The sequence below is a fragment of the Neophocaena asiaeorientalis genome, unplaced genomic scaffold, assembly GCF_003031525.2.
Source record: "Neophocaena asiaeorientalis asiaeorientalis breed wild unplaced genomic scaffold, Neophocaena_asiaeorientalis_V1.1 scaffold182, whole genome shotgun sequence".
In the NCBI taxonomy this organism is placed as follows: Eukaryota; Metazoa; Chordata; class Mammalia; order Artiodactyla; family Phocoenidae; genus Neophocaena; species Neophocaena asiaeorientalis.
In genome coordinates, this window is record NW_020174648.1 from 2,379,179 (window position 1) to 2,396,789 (window position 17,611).

The following is a 17,611-nucleotide window of genomic DNA, read 5'->3' on the forward strand; positions in this document are numbered from 1 at the left end:
TCTTAAGCCTCTCAGATGAATTTTTACAGTGTGCCTGTCGAGAAGGCCTTGTCTCTGCTACCCTTCCCTCACCTACCTTGGGGACACCCAGAAAAGTTTAAAAATTGGGCCAAGTAAGAACTTTCTTCTGATTCTTAGGAGGTCTAAATATCCAGAAACTGCAGAGTTCAAGGGTCCAAAATATTCTGGGAACCATGCTGACTAGAGAGCATCACAACTCACCCTCGAGTGCCGGGTATCGTGTATGTGAGGCAGTAGGAGGCCCATGACGCACTCTTCCCATGGCTGTGCTTTCAGCCTTACTCCCAATTCCTTTGAAAAATAAACCCCATCCCATATTAGCCCTGTCAGGAAACTAGACTGGGGGTAACATGCGTGTTTAAGAATACTGGGGGCTCTGCCATAGACTGACTACTGGCTGATAAGGAGAGAAGAAAGTTGGACATAAAGTCCTTGCTCCCATTTTTATTTCAGAGCTGAGGGAAATGATATGGTACTTAAGGGTGAGAAACGCAAACCTGGCTGGGTGGTCTTCAGGGAGGTCATACATTCAGTGGCCAGACCAGCCACATCCAAGCTGCACTGCCGTTTTTTATTTGTTTCACTCTAAGAAATACAACCATGTTTTGCACTGATAAAATGAAAAAGGAATTAGAAACATTTCCTGCCTCCTGGGTTTTGCTCTGATCACTGACGTGAACCTGGGAGGGGGTGCTCTTGGCAGTCATCCGTCATGCCATTATTATCACAGGTAGAAGCTGCAGTGAGCAGAGGCCCAGGTTCTGATTTCATCAACCAAAAGAGGCTCTCCAAGCACAGCGCCAACAGAGAAGGGCAGCCAAGCGAATCCCAGGCATCAATGCCAAATCCGGAACCAAAAGAATAACAAGAAAGGGTACCTTTTACAACCCTGTCTTTCCCCTGCAGCTGGACTAATGTTTGGGGCCAGAGGCTGATGGCACAGTGGACGTGACTGACAAGACTGTGAACATCATAGCCAAGCAATGGTCAGTGGAGGTCACAAGCCAGACACATGCAGTGTGCTTTTCACAGGTACCCCCTTAGAGAATCCCCTCCTTTCCAGAAGGAAAGAAGTAAAGCCCATCATGCACTAGGTTGAGATTTGTCGAGCAACTGCACTAAGCACGCTAAAACTTTGCTAGGTTAACAGACTTGTCACCAGTAAAGGAAAGAAAAGGTCATAGAGGTCACAAAGAAACTCTTTTACTCTTCACAAGGTAATGCTGAGAACTTTCCAGTGATCTATTGTCCATCATGTGCCTTGGCATTTGCAAAGGGTGGGAAGTCAGGAGATAAGTTATTATAAACAAGTGTCTTCCACTAGACTAAGAACCTGCTTACCTGTGCATCAATTATTTTTTGCTTTGCATCGATAACTGCTTGCATCTCAGCATGATCCTTCTTCAATTCCTCTTCCACAGCCATTAGCCTAGAATGGGGTAGTAAGGAGAGATCAACATCTTCAAGGAGAGAGCTGGCTAACGTAGAGGACAAGAAACCCACACTCAGGACAACTCAGTACTGCCACTCCTTCCTAGTACAAGATCTGCAACCATGCTCTATCTTCTCACCCACCTTAGAAGAAGACATCCGAAGTTGATTTCTCTACTGGGACTGGATTTTTACCTCCTCTGGAACAGCATTCCCACAATTATTATCTCCCTCTTTTCTATCAGATCCTTTCCTCAGCACAACTTATTTCATTTTAAAATTGCAAACCAACCCACAAAAACCAAACCCTCTCCTAATCTTGTTACTTTGTAACAGCTGACCTTTCTCTTCCCCTGAACAGCTAAGTTTCCTCAGAGCGTACTCTACACATAGTAGGTCTACTTTCTTTCTCTTCCACCATTCACATCTTAGCTCCCTGATGTTTAAACTCCATGAAAAGCCTCTCGGTAAGACTGCTAAATACTTATGTGCTGCTAAAACAGCAAACCTTCTCTGACTTTAAGTTACTTGACCTGCCTACAGCATTTAACAACACTGAAGCACAGTGGTCATGAGCATGGACTCTGGGGCTTGACTGCGTGGTTTCAAATCCCAGCAGCAACACTAAGTGACCTTGGGCAAGTGACTTAATGAATTTGTTGCCTGTTTCTTTATTTGTAAAATGAGAATAATAATAATGCCTACTTCAGAGGTTGGCATTAATCAAATTATTATTAACAGATTAAACAAATTTTATCTGTAAAGTGCTTAGAAAAGTACCTGGCCCATAGTAAGTCTATGTAGTGTTTGGTAAAATTGTCCCCTCCTTTAGTCTCCTTTGGACGTCCTTGGCCTACTCCCTTGATTCTCTGGCCCTGCAGACATCCCATGAAACTCCCTTCCACCTCTCTGGGCTTGCTGTAAAAAACTAAGTTAGCCTTTGACATTGAATACATACATTTTTAAGATTCAGTTTTCCTCTAAGACCTCTCAAGTGAGTCACTAAGTTTTAATTTTTTCTAATTGTTACAACTAAAGGAAAATAGACTACCTCTATCTTCAAAGGAAGTGCACTAAGGTCTCACATTTAGAAAAGTGTAAGAGATACAGTCAGCCGTCACCTTTGTACCAAGTACCACAGAGGACATGCAGAGTTGCAAATGGCTTTTGCTGCCATTGCTTTAGGATTCTCTGGGTCATCGTCTCACCTCTTTGCAGCCCTAGCTACCTAGCCCACGTCCACCGCCAGGTAACCTCTGACCTGCTGATGATGCTCTTCATCTGGCTATCCTTCTCCTCCTGCTGCCTGCGCAGCCGCTCCTCGCTGTCCTCCAGCCGGGCCTTGTACTCCAGCAGCAGCTTCTGCATCTGCTGCTCCTGCACCAGCAACCGGCGCTCATACTCCTCTAGCCGCCGGCTGGACACTCGCAGGCGCTCCTTCAGTTTAGTAATTTCCTGTTCGTACTAGAGCAGAGGAGAAGAGGCACCACAGACAAGGAGAGAAATACTGGAGTTACGCTGGTTTTAGACGTTAGTGATTTATTTTTTACGATAGAAACCCTAGGCAATGGGGCTGGATGCTGCCTGAACTGCCATTCCACGGGCTGTTGACGTTCTTTAAAATTATCAACAGGCATCACTTAGGAGCTCTGCCCGCCTCCTAAAATTACATTTTTAGTCTTACCTTGGCATTCCAAATCTATATATTTATGTATCACTCTCCACATTAAACTACCAGTTCCTGCAAGCCACATCCAATCTGTGACGGTTATCAAATGGGAGCAGGAAAAAAAAAAGATCAAGCATTTAGAAGCCTGGCAAATGACTTAAAATAAGCCAAAAGCCAGTTGTCTACGTGAGAAAAGATTTCTGTATCATCACCTGTACTGCAGGATCTCTGACATGCCTTCACTCATCAGACTGCCATCCTTTCACCCTACTAGAGCCAGCCCTTTAGAGAGCAAGCAGCACTTCTATAATCTTAAGTTACTAAATCAATAAATAGAATTTTATGGCAGAATAGGCTATTGCTGCTTTCTCCCCAGCTATAAAAGTGTAAAACATTCAGGTCACAAGCTCTAAGCGAAAGGCCTACATGTTCTCTGGGGCTGATTAATACTGCCTCTTGGCCCATTTTCATGATATCATTCATCTGCCCAGTTTGCTACTGCTTGTTGGAACACATGTCTGTTTTCTCACTAAAGCTTTATATAAATTTATATTCACTAAAGCTTTATATAATTCAATTGGTTACGTGGCCCTTTCTTGTACTGAAGCTGCTGTGGGTTGGGGTTTGAGTAACTGGAATGTCATTTCTGGGTGAGGTGAGAAGCATTAAGCTGTCTTGTATATGGCCTATTTAAATTCATTAGTAATTAATGATAAATCCGTATGCTGCTTTGTAAAATGCAATGTATTTTTACATAATATTCCATTTAATTGACAATCAGACAGTTAGCTTCTGCTTGTCCAACGTCATGGTCCTACACTATCCTTATTAATCCAGAAGGTCAAAGATGACAGTTCTTATACAGTTTGAAGAGGTAGACTACATCAATAAGAATAGTTTAGGTTCTTGCTGATAAGTAAGCAGAAGCTACTTGTCTGGTTGTTAATGAGGTAATGCCATACATGATGTCAATGTTCTTGTTTGATAATCCTTATTCTTCATGTCAGCTTTTCTTAACAAAACGAAACAAAACTGAAGCAATAGATAATGTTGTTTTTTTTTTTTTAGTCAATGTCTTTTAAAAAATCAGCTATAGTGTTACAAGTTCTTTACCCAGAAAAGGTGAAAAGAAAAACAAAAAAAGGGACTTCCCTGGTGGCACAGTGTTTAAGAATCTGCCTAGCAACGCAGGGGACACGGGTTTGAGCCCTGGTCCAGGAAGATTCCCACATGCCGCGGAGCAACTAAGCCCATGCACCACAACTACTGAGCCTGCACTCTAGAGCCCACGAGCCACAACTACTGAAGCCTGCAAGCCACAACTACTGAAGCTCATGCGCCTAGAGCCTGTGCTCTGCAACAAGAGAAGCCACTGCAATGAGAAGCCTGCACGTCGCAACAAAGAGTAGCCCCTGCTTGTGGCAATTAGAGAAAGTCCTTGCACAGCAACGAAGACCCAACGCAGCCAATAAATAAATAAATAAACAAACAAAGAAAAACAAAAAAAGACAAAATCATTACAAAGATATAGAAAGGAAGTCTAGTCCAAGGGTAATCTTGAGTTTGGCTAGTTATACAGAAACACTAAATATTCACCTAAAATAACCAGAAACGAGTAGCAGAGTTTTCTCCAAGTTAAGTCACCTCATATTAAAAAAAAAAAAAAAATTAGAGCTAATCCTCCCACCCCAGCTTGATAGACATTTCCGCATATTTTCAAACACAGACACTACTGAATTATCATACACAGATACGTATATAAGGGTTAACATAAGAGGTGGAGCTGAAGCTGGGGAGATCATCTCCTTGGCTAGACAACCCTTTGGGTGGCCTATCACTGTGCGAGCAATAAAGACAGACTAGGTTCTACCTTCTCGGCATGCTTGGCTTCATCTTGATTTTGCTCGGTTTCTTCTACATCTTCTTCATATTGCCCATTGTTCAGAACCCAGGCTGCTGTCCTCTCTACTGGGGACATTGTGGCAGAGTCCACAGGTGACTGAACCTGCGTCAGAAATACCTATTAGCATCTCCAAAAAGAGCTCATCCACAGTTAGGTTTCACAAAGAGAGCTATTCTTAGAAGACATTATTGTGATCCCTGTTTTCGGTTAAATGTTCCCAGTTCTAAATAATATTTTGTTATCGCAAGGGCTGGTGGTGAGGCAAGAGAATATCCATTTATAAAAGGATAAAATCTTCTGAAATGTTGTGAATAGAAATCACATCTAAGAACCTGCCGTTTTTTCCCTCCAAAGAGGGAAAGCCAAGGCCTTAAAATTGTTAATTAGTCCAATGGTTTCATTAGGTCATTACCTAATGAAATTACGATGATGACAGAATGAGAGAAGGAAAGCACAAGTTGATGGTTGATTGCTCAGGTGAGGAAACATCTGCTTAACCAGGGATGATCAGGAACCAAGGAATTGATTAATGCTAAACAACTCACAAGGTACCCATTTATATATCAGAATGCCAAATTCTTAATTTTCACATCAACCATTTAGGGAAAGAGAAAAAAAGTGATACTGGTCATTTTTACAGACACTGACTTCTTCATGGGTTAACATCACTCAGAAGTCCATATTCTACCAGAAAGTTTCTTGATGAATACAGGATCAAAACAGTGGACATCAACATAGTCTAAGGGATATTTCTATCCAGTTAGGATAGCTAGGTAAATTGGCCTTTTCCAATAGATATGCAGAGTGATAAGAATTCTGGCTTTGAGTAGCAATTCTGCTACTCACATTGTCACTTAATCTCTTAAATACTTTTTTCCAAATCTATTGAATAGGGCTACCACCAACATCACCACCTATCCTGACCATCTCCCAGGGAGTTGTAAGGACTGAACAATATAATGTATGTGAAAGTTCTTTGGAAACTATGGAGTACTATAGAACTTAGATGTTATTACTGCATTTATGCTTAGAAAACTGGCCCTGGATATGACAATTTATATTGGGCTACTGAACATTAGTGCTTTCTCCATAAACAGTGCTAGAAACAGACAACAAATTCTTTTTCTCTGGCTTTCTTGAGAAGAAAGAGAGACAGATAGACAGAACAAAGCATTTTTATGTGAGTTAGCCTTTTTATAATTAAAATGAATTTCTATTTTGAGGACCAATACTCTATAAATAATTGGAAGGGAATTTTCTCTCCCATGCAGAGCTATGTACCTTAAGAATCTTTACGTCATTTTGGAATAAAACCCGGCTAAACTCTAAATATATAGATATGTTAAAATAAGGGGTATCTTGATGACTTTGAGATTTAGAAAGACTAGATGAAAAAAATTGGTTGCAGAGACAAAAAGGTTATTTGGGAGAGACTTTAAAAAATATTCATACAAAAGTAGTATAAGGGTATTTCCTAAAGGTTTGAAGAAGAACCTGGTTTGGCTGATTTACAAACAGATTACAGATACATATCGATAAAAAACAGCTTCATGCCTGAGGCACACACAAGCAACGGTGAATGAACTTTTAGAAATTCCTTCTTTAAAGCCATTTTCTCCACTGTGTCAAGAAAAACATAAACATGTCTTAAACTTCAGTACCCTCAGTTCTTAAAAAGTCTACCTTCATCTCCACTATGGTAGGCAGGCTTCTTATACTTGATTCATTTGTGTATCATTCTCATTATTTTTGTCATAACCACGTTGTCACTGATATATTATTTATCATCTCTTTAAAACAACCTTTTTCAGTTAGCTAAGTCCTTATGCTAAGCAATATTATCAGTAAAATCATGAGTTTAATGTTATATATATTATAAATTTATAAATACATATTAATAGTTAGATATTTTTCTAATATGTGTTAAAATAATTAAATGATTGATTAAATACCTTGTATATTTAAATAGTTTTGAGTATCACACTTTGGAAACACTGACCTATAGACTATAGTATCATTTATATTAAAAAAGATAATAATTATCTACTTCAAAAGTTATGAGAAACAAATGAGATGGCATGTAAAAGCAGTTTGTAAACTACAAGGTACTTCACACACACACACACACACACACACACACACACACACAAACACCCTAGTTCTCCCCCTACTGGATTTTGAAAGCAGAGCACAATAAATTGCTTTAGTATTTACAGAAAAATAGTTTAAAAAGGGGTTTAGGTTTTTATTTGATATATGTACACCTGAAAGGCAAAATATTGTGGTTCTGAGTCTTTAAAAATTACTAGAAAGTCAATACTTAAAGGAGACAAATGCCTTTTTAATTTTAGAATCTTATCCCTTTACCACATAGGGCACAGGAGAGCTGCTTTTCTGTGAAACCAGGATTTTCTATTCAGCTGCTGCTTGAGATAAAGTAGCCACTAAAATGAATAACTTTAATGTTTGGAATTTGTAACTTCAAGGAAGCTAATTCAGTAGCTTTCTGTTTTATAGTTAACAATATGTTGTTCGCAAGAACTTTCTTCCCCTGTGATTTGTTACGAGTAACTATTTATTGAATGCCAATAAATGCAGTACAAGCTAATGGTATCCCTAAGAACATACTAAAGAGAGATCTTATCCCCTAAAAGCATATTAAAAACAACTTCTTAGGTAATCTAGGCATAAAATGTAAAGTGAGAAGCTGTAAAAACAAAGAGTTGGTTCATTTCACTGGTGTTGGTGGTAGCTACCATATCTTCAGAAGGACTAACAATGTCCAGTGAATTATGAGACAGTGTACAATGGGAACTGGGCATTCCAGTCTATTCCTATTTTATTGGTTGAATCTGTTTTTCAACCACTTCCTCATATACCCTAGCACTTTGCATGGCATACAGTAGGTGGTCAATAAGTTTAAAAAAAATAAATCAGACTAATATAACTATTCCTTGTATTTATGATAAAACCTTTACATAATTATAAAGAGCAGAAAAGTAATATTGAACAAATCAGAAATAGTTTTATCTACACTGAAGACTATGGAGGTGATATTTATTTCAAAATTTTTTTCAAAATTATTTTTTATTGTAATATGTTCTTCATATGAAAGAACTATATACTGTCTTTTACATCTACTTGGTTGGTCTTCTGAGTGCTGGTCTTATTTCCTGATTTGACTGTCAACCCTTGAAGCATGGCACCATATATCACAGAATATTTTTTCTTTTGGAATGGTAGTGACTATGTCATTGCACAATTGATGCTCAATAAAATATTATTCATTTATTATTACTTTGGATTCTCTTTAGAATTCATTACCAAAGTATAATTTATTAAGAGAAGGATACCTTATGTTTTTCCTCCAATCCTTTGGAAGTACATCAAAGGCTTTTCCTCAGTGATTGTTCTATCTCCTTTATAAGCTGGATAGCTAACAAAATTTATTACCTCTAGTTTATAGTCAAAGAAATTGAGAAAAGAGGTTGGTAAATGTTTCAGATGCCATCTTGCTTAGCTATAGCCTTAAGAAGAGCATTTTCTTCATTGACTTCCAACAGTGGATCATTAAAGAAAATGAAGGATGAAAAAGATGAAATGAAAAGGAGCACGGATTCGTATTAGGAATATCACCCTTTTGAGATAAAGCTTTTATAGGGTTTCTCTGGGAAAAATAATAATGCTTTAGGGCAAAAGGGCCTGAGAAAGCAGTTTCACTGATCCTATAGTTAGCCTGGCTATGCTGAGGATGACTGAGAACAGGCCGGTTCCCTGTTTATTTACTAGATATAAATAAGACTTGTTGCTTTCAGCTTCTCCGTAGTCTGAAATAGTCAGGTCCCCATAAATGAATAACACTATTGCTATAAACACCAAAGAAAGAGCTGACTAAATTAGTAAGTAAACTCTGAGAATCCTTGAAAAGGTTGGTTAGGAGAGGGTTCAACAAATCCAAAAGTGAAAACTGTAGCATCATTCTGATAGGCTTGTCAAATACCTATTTAAAAAGCCTCTTCAAATTAGAATTTCTAAGGTTAGGTAACACGCTATAATCTGAACAACTCATATATTGTAAATAGAGTCTATCATGTGCACAGAATACATGATACACAAAAAAACAAGATGGAGAGGAAAATGATTAAAAAGAAATCCAAACGGAGGCCAAAAAGGGTCAAAAAATTCCTTCTCTGTAGAACTAGGATTTTATTTCCTTCCTACTCAGCAAATGGAGAAGACTGAAGCTAGTTACATTGCCAACAGTGGCCGCTCCTTTGTGCTAAGATACAAATGGAATTTGCATGGGACAAAACCTCCAATAATTACAAATGCTGGCAGAACAATCCCCACAAAGAAATCCTCCAGTTTTTGGGAGAGAAGAATTCCCCAACACAACTTGCAATTAAAATATGTAAAGGAATTTACGTAAAAAATGTGCTGATTATATAGAACATCAGAGACTTCATGGGAGAGAGATGAGAAAAGCAAGCAAAAATGATAAGGAACAACAACAAAAAAATAACGTACGTTTGAAAGAATAAAACATCTGCATAGAAAAAGCCAGTGTAGAAAAAACAGAAAATTGAGCAATCAAAATACAGTGATTTATGGTTTAACTGGTATGACAGTGGCAGCACCAGCAAAGGCACAAACAGGGCTGAATATGTAAAGCAGTGCTGTGGCTATGCCTCACTTCATGCCAACATAACACAGACATTCCCAAGCTCACTAATGGCTATGGCTCAAAGGTATTTTAATTGGTTATCTGAAGACCATATACGCATTTCCTACCTCCCATCTATCCAAACAGCTTTCTATTCACGCACAGAAACACGTAGTGCTTATATGATAGGTGTTATATTTTCCTACAGCACAAATATTATAAATGACAATTCGTTTCCGATGATCACACAAAAGGCTATTTAATTTACAATATCTATAAACAGTCAGTCTGAGTCACGGGTCCTGGGAATTGAGGACAACATGATACAGGAGGGAAGGGTAAGCATCCTTCTTTTCTCTCCAGGGCTGGGACTAAATCCACCTTTGAAAAGTAGGCAGAGGGCCCGCCCTGTGCCCTGTCTTGCCACTCTCTGCCAATCTGATATTCTTCTCTACTTCTTATCTCATCCTCAGGGCCTTCAAGTTGCACTGAACCCCCACGTAGACATCTGCCTCCACACAGTGCTGCATCTCTGAAATTACTTATCTTTCTTTTCTCCTCTCAGTCAACAATTTAATTCTCTGAAAGGGGTTGATCTCAACTAGAAGCTAGCATAAAATCAAAGTATGGAAACTAATTCACAATAAGGTGGGAGAGACTGATAGCCTCCTAATGTAAATTAAATGTACATATATGACATATATATAAAAGATATATATATAAAAGCATTTTCATTTAAAGAAAAGGAAAAAATTATATAATATAATCATTATGTAAATTAATAGAGTATAATCTTTTTTCCTTTTCTTTAAATGAAAATGTGTATTAAATCAAATGAATTGGTGAAATTTGGGGAAATATAACAAAATAAAAATGAAAAATTTAAGACTGAAGAAAAAGTTTATTTCTCAGGAAAGAACTGACCAACTAGGAGGTTTTGCCCAGGAAGTTGCCTACCAGAATCAGCTTAAGTTTTCATCCCTTCTTCTACTTCTGTATCTAAGGATTCTGTAAATGTTCTAATTTTTTTTTTAAACAATAATTATCAAAGTAGAGGCAAGGGTGGTGGAAGAAGCAGCCCAATCAGTAAATGCCTACCTATAAAAACGCAAATATACTAAAGAGATACATTGGGGGTGTCACTGCAGTCTCCTCTGACCAGTGATTCTGCTGACAAAAGGATTTGTCATAGAACTCTTCTAATCACAAAGCTCCCTAATACAAATAAAGTAGGATTAGGTTTCAAAAAAACTTCAACAAAGCTTTCTTTAGGAGAAAAATCTTTTTTAGATGAAAGTAAGATATGTATATATATACATTCATAAGGTTCTTAGTTTATTTCAAGAGCAAATATGGATTGGTGCCTGAAAATGTAATCTGTAAAGAAGAGATGATAAAATTCTTAAGGAACATTTTTATTTGTGAAGAAAAAAGTTTGATCATCTTATATTAAATTTAGGTGAGACACGAGCTGGGCTTGTCCATGTAAATAGAAATATAAGAGATTTTCATAAATGTTTAGAGAATACTTGTCAACCACCTGTGTTTCTATCTTTTTACCTCTCTTCTTTACCTTGCTTCTATAGGTGCTCAGTTGTTTATTTTTCTAGCCATTTCCAGGAAAAGGCACACGGGGACTTACTACTTCCAGAGGGAGTTGGGGGATGGAGTAGAGAGCAGTTACATTAAACTCTTGGCTGAAAGTGCAAAACTTATTCTGGAAACTTAAGAAAAAAAATTAAGGAGGATTAATGTCCAGATTCCCAAAATATATCCTAGTTGATTTGGCCTGCAGATTCACAGCTTAAGTGTCTAATTATTACTCAACATCACAGATTGTTCTCAGTGCTGAGATCATGGCTCTGCTGCTTGAAGAGACAGAAAGTCCCCTGGAGTGGTTGTTACAGTCTCCTAAGAGTAATGAGGCAAGCTACATTCTGCTGCCTCATCTAGCCAGAAGCCTCCCAAACTTTTCATTTCCTCTTCCATTAAAAGGTTGCAAAAAATAGTTTTAAGTGGAAACCCTGCTAGCAATTGGATTTCTCAATGATTTATATATAAAGAACCGAGGAAACAGTTGGACCAAGTACCTGGCAGCCCCCTCCAGCGCTCACCCCTACCTGCTGTGTCTGCTGTCTCTGGATCGCTCTCACTTTGGGAACAGGGCTCTCTCTGGAGGAAGAGGACTGCTGCCGGGACCGGCTCCCATTTTGCACAGGTTCGGCCACCAGAGCTGCAGATGCCAGTGACATGCTCCCGGTGCTACGTAGGGAAGCACTGTGTGGCAGGGATGGTGGGGCTTTGGCTCGGGCACCTAGCCCAGCCTGGTCCATTTTTCGGATCTGGGCCTGCCCCGTGCTATTCTGCCGTGGCAGAGCAAGAGGTATGTGTCTGTCCGACACAGTGTGCCGCCTGGAGAAGTCCTCACTCTGAGTGCTACGTTTGGTGAAATCTTCCATGCTGCTATTGCTGGGTCCACTGAGTTTGAAGTCTTCACTGTTACTTTGGCTCCTGGAACTGGCAGTGCTTAGGTTCTCCAAACTGGAATCCACAGAGGCCTTTGGCATTGCTGGAATGGGGTTATTGAGGTGATAGACAGGGTTTTGGAATGACAAGGGCTGGAGGCTGCCTGGCTGGTTCAAGGCTGGGTGCAGGGGCCTTCGCACTTGGGGTGCGCTCTGGGGAGTGCTCTGGGTTTCCCGAAGTTGTTTGATGCTGGCCACCTGGGTTATGGAAAGCTGGCTTCCAGTCAGGCGCATTGGCATGTCAAGCATGACAGACGCATGCTCCACTTGGGCGGCATGAGTGTCCTGAAGGTCCATGAGGGAGATGCTCCGGCCATTAGGAAGGCTATTTTCCTTTTCATCCTTTTCAGAGTAAGTCATGCTCTGGGAGGAGGCTTGCTGAACCAGCAATAAAGTTTTCCCTCTGAAATAGCTATCTGTGTTGTCCTGGCTTGGAGATTTTAGTTTATGCAAATCACTGTGGAAAAAGAAAGGACCCTTAATTACTCCTGAGGCAAATTCAGCAGAGTTAAGATTCCTCAACTCAAGCACATGAACTCTTCAGAAGGCTCAGAGGTCTGGTGTGGAGACTTACATTGGTTTCTAAACACAGACTTCATCATCACAATTCTTAGGATAAGATCCAACATTTTTAGTTTTTCTTCAAAGGTGGAGAATAACACTGTATAGACCACTCCATCCCTGTCTTAGATTTTTACTAGAATTCCAATCATTTCCTAGTTAGGTTTTAAACCTCCCAAGGTATTCCAATTCATAGTTAATTGGTTCTGTCTAAACCTTCGAGAAGCCCTGAGTGCACAACCAAAGGGTCCCTACTAAAGACACAAGTCTTGCCAATACAGAAAACAAAGTCTAAGCATCAACACTGTATCTACCTGTTCAGCTGACACAGCCAGCTCTAAAATATTTTCGACTGAGGTTCTCAGATTTTTGAGCGCTATAATACCCGAAAATATCAATTTCATAGAGCTCTTAGTCTTCCATTAAGCAGAACATAGGTTCTTTTTATAAGTTTGTTGAATATAACTCTACAATATCATTCTAGAAAATAAGTATCCTAGATCATGTGTATTATTATGACAAACAATTGGATTTATCTCAGAAGATTCTTTCCAACTGCTCATGATTTTAAAGTTGTAAATTCAACAAGTAAGTTAAATAGATTTTTTCCAAATCTCTACATATTATCTCCCTCTGAGATAAGTAGTTCCAATTCTCTCTGAAATTCATACCTGTCAGTAGGGTCTTCAAAAATTTTCTGCAGCCCAGAGGAGAGGCTTCCACTGACATTTGGACTGGAGTTATGCTCAGTGAAGCGTCTCAGTTGCTGTTGTATTGGTGTAGGATTAGTCAGAGATTTGGTAATATCAGCAAGAACACGAGGGAGAGGTCCCAATTTTGCCACGGTCGCCTGTAGGAAGGAATTTTCACCCTAATTGGATAATAAGCATTGCGACATCCACCACAGATTGTTTTTGGGACAACGATGCCCATTGATGGAGGGGTGGAGGTTGGAGGGAAGGGTAGGTGTTTGCATATGGGAGTGGCAGGTTCATAATGCATTGTTATGGAGCAGCAGAACCATGGCGTCGAGATGAATGGAGGAGGCGAAACAAGATGCAGCAGACATCGAGGAAAGAAAGGAAATAGAAATTAGGATTATGCAAATAAAAATTAAAAGACATGCTCAAAACAACCAAACTATTGCCATTCCAACTAAAATAGACATGCAAAGCAAACTAAATCTTTGGGAGGCTGGTAGATCAAGGTGGGGTAGGGTAGGGGAAGAACCAAACACCTTCTAACCAAAAAGAACTTTAAGACCAGAGGATTGGCTAGTGTGATGAAACTTCCAAAGAAAAGGGATCATGTGAGGAAAGAAATGCATGCCAACATACAAGAAGGTGTTGCATTCAGGGGTCCAGAGCACTGCAGCGCACACAGTTGATATTGCCATCCACTAGCCATTTAATCTTGGGAACCCTGACCTACTGCCAGCTGAGTTTGCATCAGCAAGACAATTTTAAAAAAAAATTTAAACAGCAAAGTTATGACACATCTATGAGATGTGTCTAGATAGATGTACTGCTGGTTCCCAGGACCAAACAGAACTTAAAAAGGAGAACGTGTGTTTACACAGCAAAGCCTGTTAAAAAGACCTCGACCCTGAATAAACCAGGTTGATTTCAGAAGATAACTGTATCTGCATCCCACTGATGCAGTTATTCAGTGAGGAATAACTTTTTATGATTTGCTTTATCCATCTCAATCATTTTTTTCTTTGGGGAATTCTCATTCTCATGGGGTCTTATGGGAACCTTCACCCATGAGGCAGTTTTACATGGCTGCCTCCAGGTTTTCATTGTCTTCTCAACAGACTCTTCTACCCTGCTCAAATGAGTACAGATGCCATCTGAAGAATGTCTTTACTTGCTTGACTCTCTTGAGCCATGATTCATATCCAAGGAATTTACCCTCGGCATAGCTGCAACTTAAAATCTAGCTAGCATTTCTAAAAGTTAAGAAGGGGTCCTTGAGAATAAGAAACAGCTTATTATTTTACAAATGTTTTGGGCACCAGTGGACACCCTACCATTTATATTTCCTCAGGAAAGTGGTCTTTGTTAATAGGTTTTACTCCCCTCTCCCTCATTTTATTGGTGCAATGTTTTTAAAGATAATTGGGGGTGGTGGTGGTGGTGGGATGAATTGGGAGATTGGGATTGACATATATACACTAACATGTATAAAATAGATAACTAATAAGAACCTGCTGTATTAAAAAATAAAATAAAATTAAAAAAATAAAAAAATAAAAAATGTTCTGACTCAAAAAAATAAAGATAATAGGAAAATGGAGGAAAACAAATAAAAAAATTCTTATCACAGAAAAATAACTTTGTTTTTTGAAGTTATTCTAACATACCACCACAGATATTTATCAAGTAGCTGTAGCAAACAAAAACATCAATAAATAATTATTGTGATAAACCTAGCCAGAGTCTGTTAGACTGTTTTCCATAACAAATTCTATTCCTCTTTGCAAAATTCGAGAAGGAAGAAAATGACTGGCATGGTATATATTTAGTTATTAATATGGTATACAAAAAAATTCTTAGCTTATAGTCAGAAAATAAATGATTAAAAATGATAATTGTTTTCTCTATTCTTAATTCACATCTGCAGATGAAAAGAAAACATCAGGATTTTCAGATCCCACATAACTCTATAGGTACTAATAGTTATATTAAACCCTCTGACTTGCATGATAAAAATAAATCTCATGGTAAGTTACTTAAACGTGATAGTCTCAGTATTTTTCTAAGTCCACACTTCCATTAGAAATTACTACATGAGGTTTCTTCTCACTCTACTATACATGAATAAGGCTTCATACAACAATATTTGATATTAGTTTCTAGGCAAATACACAAACATATTTGTTTATAGAAATATATATTCCATTAATTCAGGTAACTACTTAAAAATGTATGTTAATAATTTTGTGGCTTATTAGAATTTCCTGGTTTGTAGGGCACATATTTTACTCAGAAATCATAACTATTTCCTCCCAGACTTCTAGGGCAAAAGGTTGCTTTCAACAAGCAGAAAGCATGAATGTGATTACTCTGTAGATATTCTCCAGAATCCAGGTACATTAGGGTTCTCTACCTCCCATCTCCTGTTACCCTTCCCGCCTACTTTACCTTATCAAGTTGGGAAACTACTTCCCACAGTAAGGAATGCAAAACTGAAAGCTCTCGGCCCAGATCAATGTAACCATCAAAGCCTGGGGTGTTTGAGATGGTGTCCGGATTAGAGATCTCTAAAAGAAAGCGCTTCATTCCTCCCCATTCGTGTTCTAAAAAATCATTCATGAATGCCATGTATTCTTCTTTGTTACCAAATCTGAAGCAGAGGGAGAGAAAATGAGAAAGAACATATTCAGGAAAAGAGATGTGATCATTTTGAATTGACTTTACACAGAGCTATACATTTTTTTTTTAATTTTGGGGAGGTGACTAATTTGTTTATTATCTATAAGTGATAAATACTAAAACATACTTTCTTAATATTACATTAATAGTCAAAAACTTTGAATAGCTTTCTATTCTCTATAGGGTAAAAACAAAATCCTTTTTTCCTGGTATTTAAAGCCATTGTAAACATTCATTATCAGTATAAACCTTCAATATTGCTAGCTTCTTCAAAGTCCCCCAAATACATTATACTCTTTTTCTTCTCCAAGCCTTTGCTCATGCTATTTATTTCTACTAGAGAACTTCCTCTCTTCTTTGCCTGTCTAGGTTCTAGCTATCTTCCAGGACTAGTTAAAGCCCATAAAACATGTTCCAAAATAAACTAGAAATAATTTTTACAAGAATTAGCTCAAATATGGGCAAACATGTATATTTCTGTGTTAGCATATATATAGAGCACACAAAGTTAAAATAGTGCACTTCTAAAAAGCCACATGCTAGAAAACAATGTATCTCATTGAAGTTCTAATCTTTTCCTTCAATACCTTGCTGCTAGAAACTTGTACTTAAGCTTCAATACTGAGTAAATCTGGGATTGATTTTGCCAGTGTGAATTGCTTCTCAGTGATTTCTTAAAATTGTTTTCTATAAATTATAAAAATTATACAAACTTAAGAAAAAATTGAAAACAATGAAAAGTGGAAGGAAAAAAGGGTAGGTGTACCCATCCCACCACCCAAACATCTGCTATTTACAGTTCAGTGCATTTCTTCTCCAACTGCTTTCTCCTAACTTCTTTTGAAAAAGTTGAAAGCTACAGAAAAGTTGAAAGAATATACAACGTACACCCATATGCCATTCACCTATATTAACCAACCGTTCCCATTTTGCCAAGTTTGTTTTCACTCTCTTCTCTTTTTTTGATTGAACCATTTTAAACTAAGTTGCAGACATAGCCTCTAAGTACATTAGCACCTATTTCCCCAGAATAAGGAAAAACGCTTACATAAACCAATGCCATCGTCACACTAAAACTTTTAAAAGACATTACTTATAAATTATCTCATATATAGTTCATATTTAAATTTTACCAATTGTCCCCAAAATGATTTTTATAAATGTTTTTTCCAGTTTAGATCCAATTAAGATTCAAGCAATGCATTGTCTCTTTTAATCTAGAACAGTCCTTCCTCCATCTTTTCCATTTTTCATGATATTGACTTTTTGAAGGGGCCAGGCCACTTGTCTTAGATAATGTAACCATAGAATTTTGACTGATTGCTCTTCCCAATGTTCCTATACTTAGGTTTTTGTGTTTTCATATTGTTGGGATAAAAGTATATGCACCATTTGGTATCCTATCTTTTTTTTTTTTGGCTGGAGTTTTTTTTTTTTTTTTTTTTTTTTTTGTGGGGCCCC

At 38.2% G+C, this 17,611-nt stretch overlaps 1 protein-coding gene across 6 annotated transcripts in view; it reads right to left on the minus strand.

Annotated features, from left to right (window-relative positions):
- The window catches only part of RASAL2 (RAS protein activator like 2), a 370,654-nt gene that overhangs the window by 9,691 nt on the left and 343,352 nt on the right, over positions 1-17,611 (minus strand). For 3 of the 6 annotated variants that reach the window (XM_024758763.1, XM_024758760.1, XM_024758758.1), the window contains exons 12-17: positions 15,920-16,121; positions 13,445-13,644; positions 11,808-12,669; positions 4,992-5,126; positions 2,714-2,916; positions 1,363-1,450 (exon numbers count right to left, since the gene is read on the minus strand). In XM_024758763.1, the coding sequence (XP_024614531.1) occupies positions 1,363-1,450; positions 2,714-2,916; positions 4,992-5,126; positions 11,808-12,669; positions 13,445-13,644; positions 15,920-16,121 (1,690 nt within the window). The remainder of the gene's footprint in view (positions 1-1,362; positions 1,451-2,713; positions 2,917-4,991; positions 5,127-11,807; positions 12,670-13,444; positions 13,645-15,919; positions 16,122-17,611) is intronic. The other 3 variants (XM_024758762.1, XM_024758759.1, XM_024758761.1) reach the window with 2 other exon arrangements.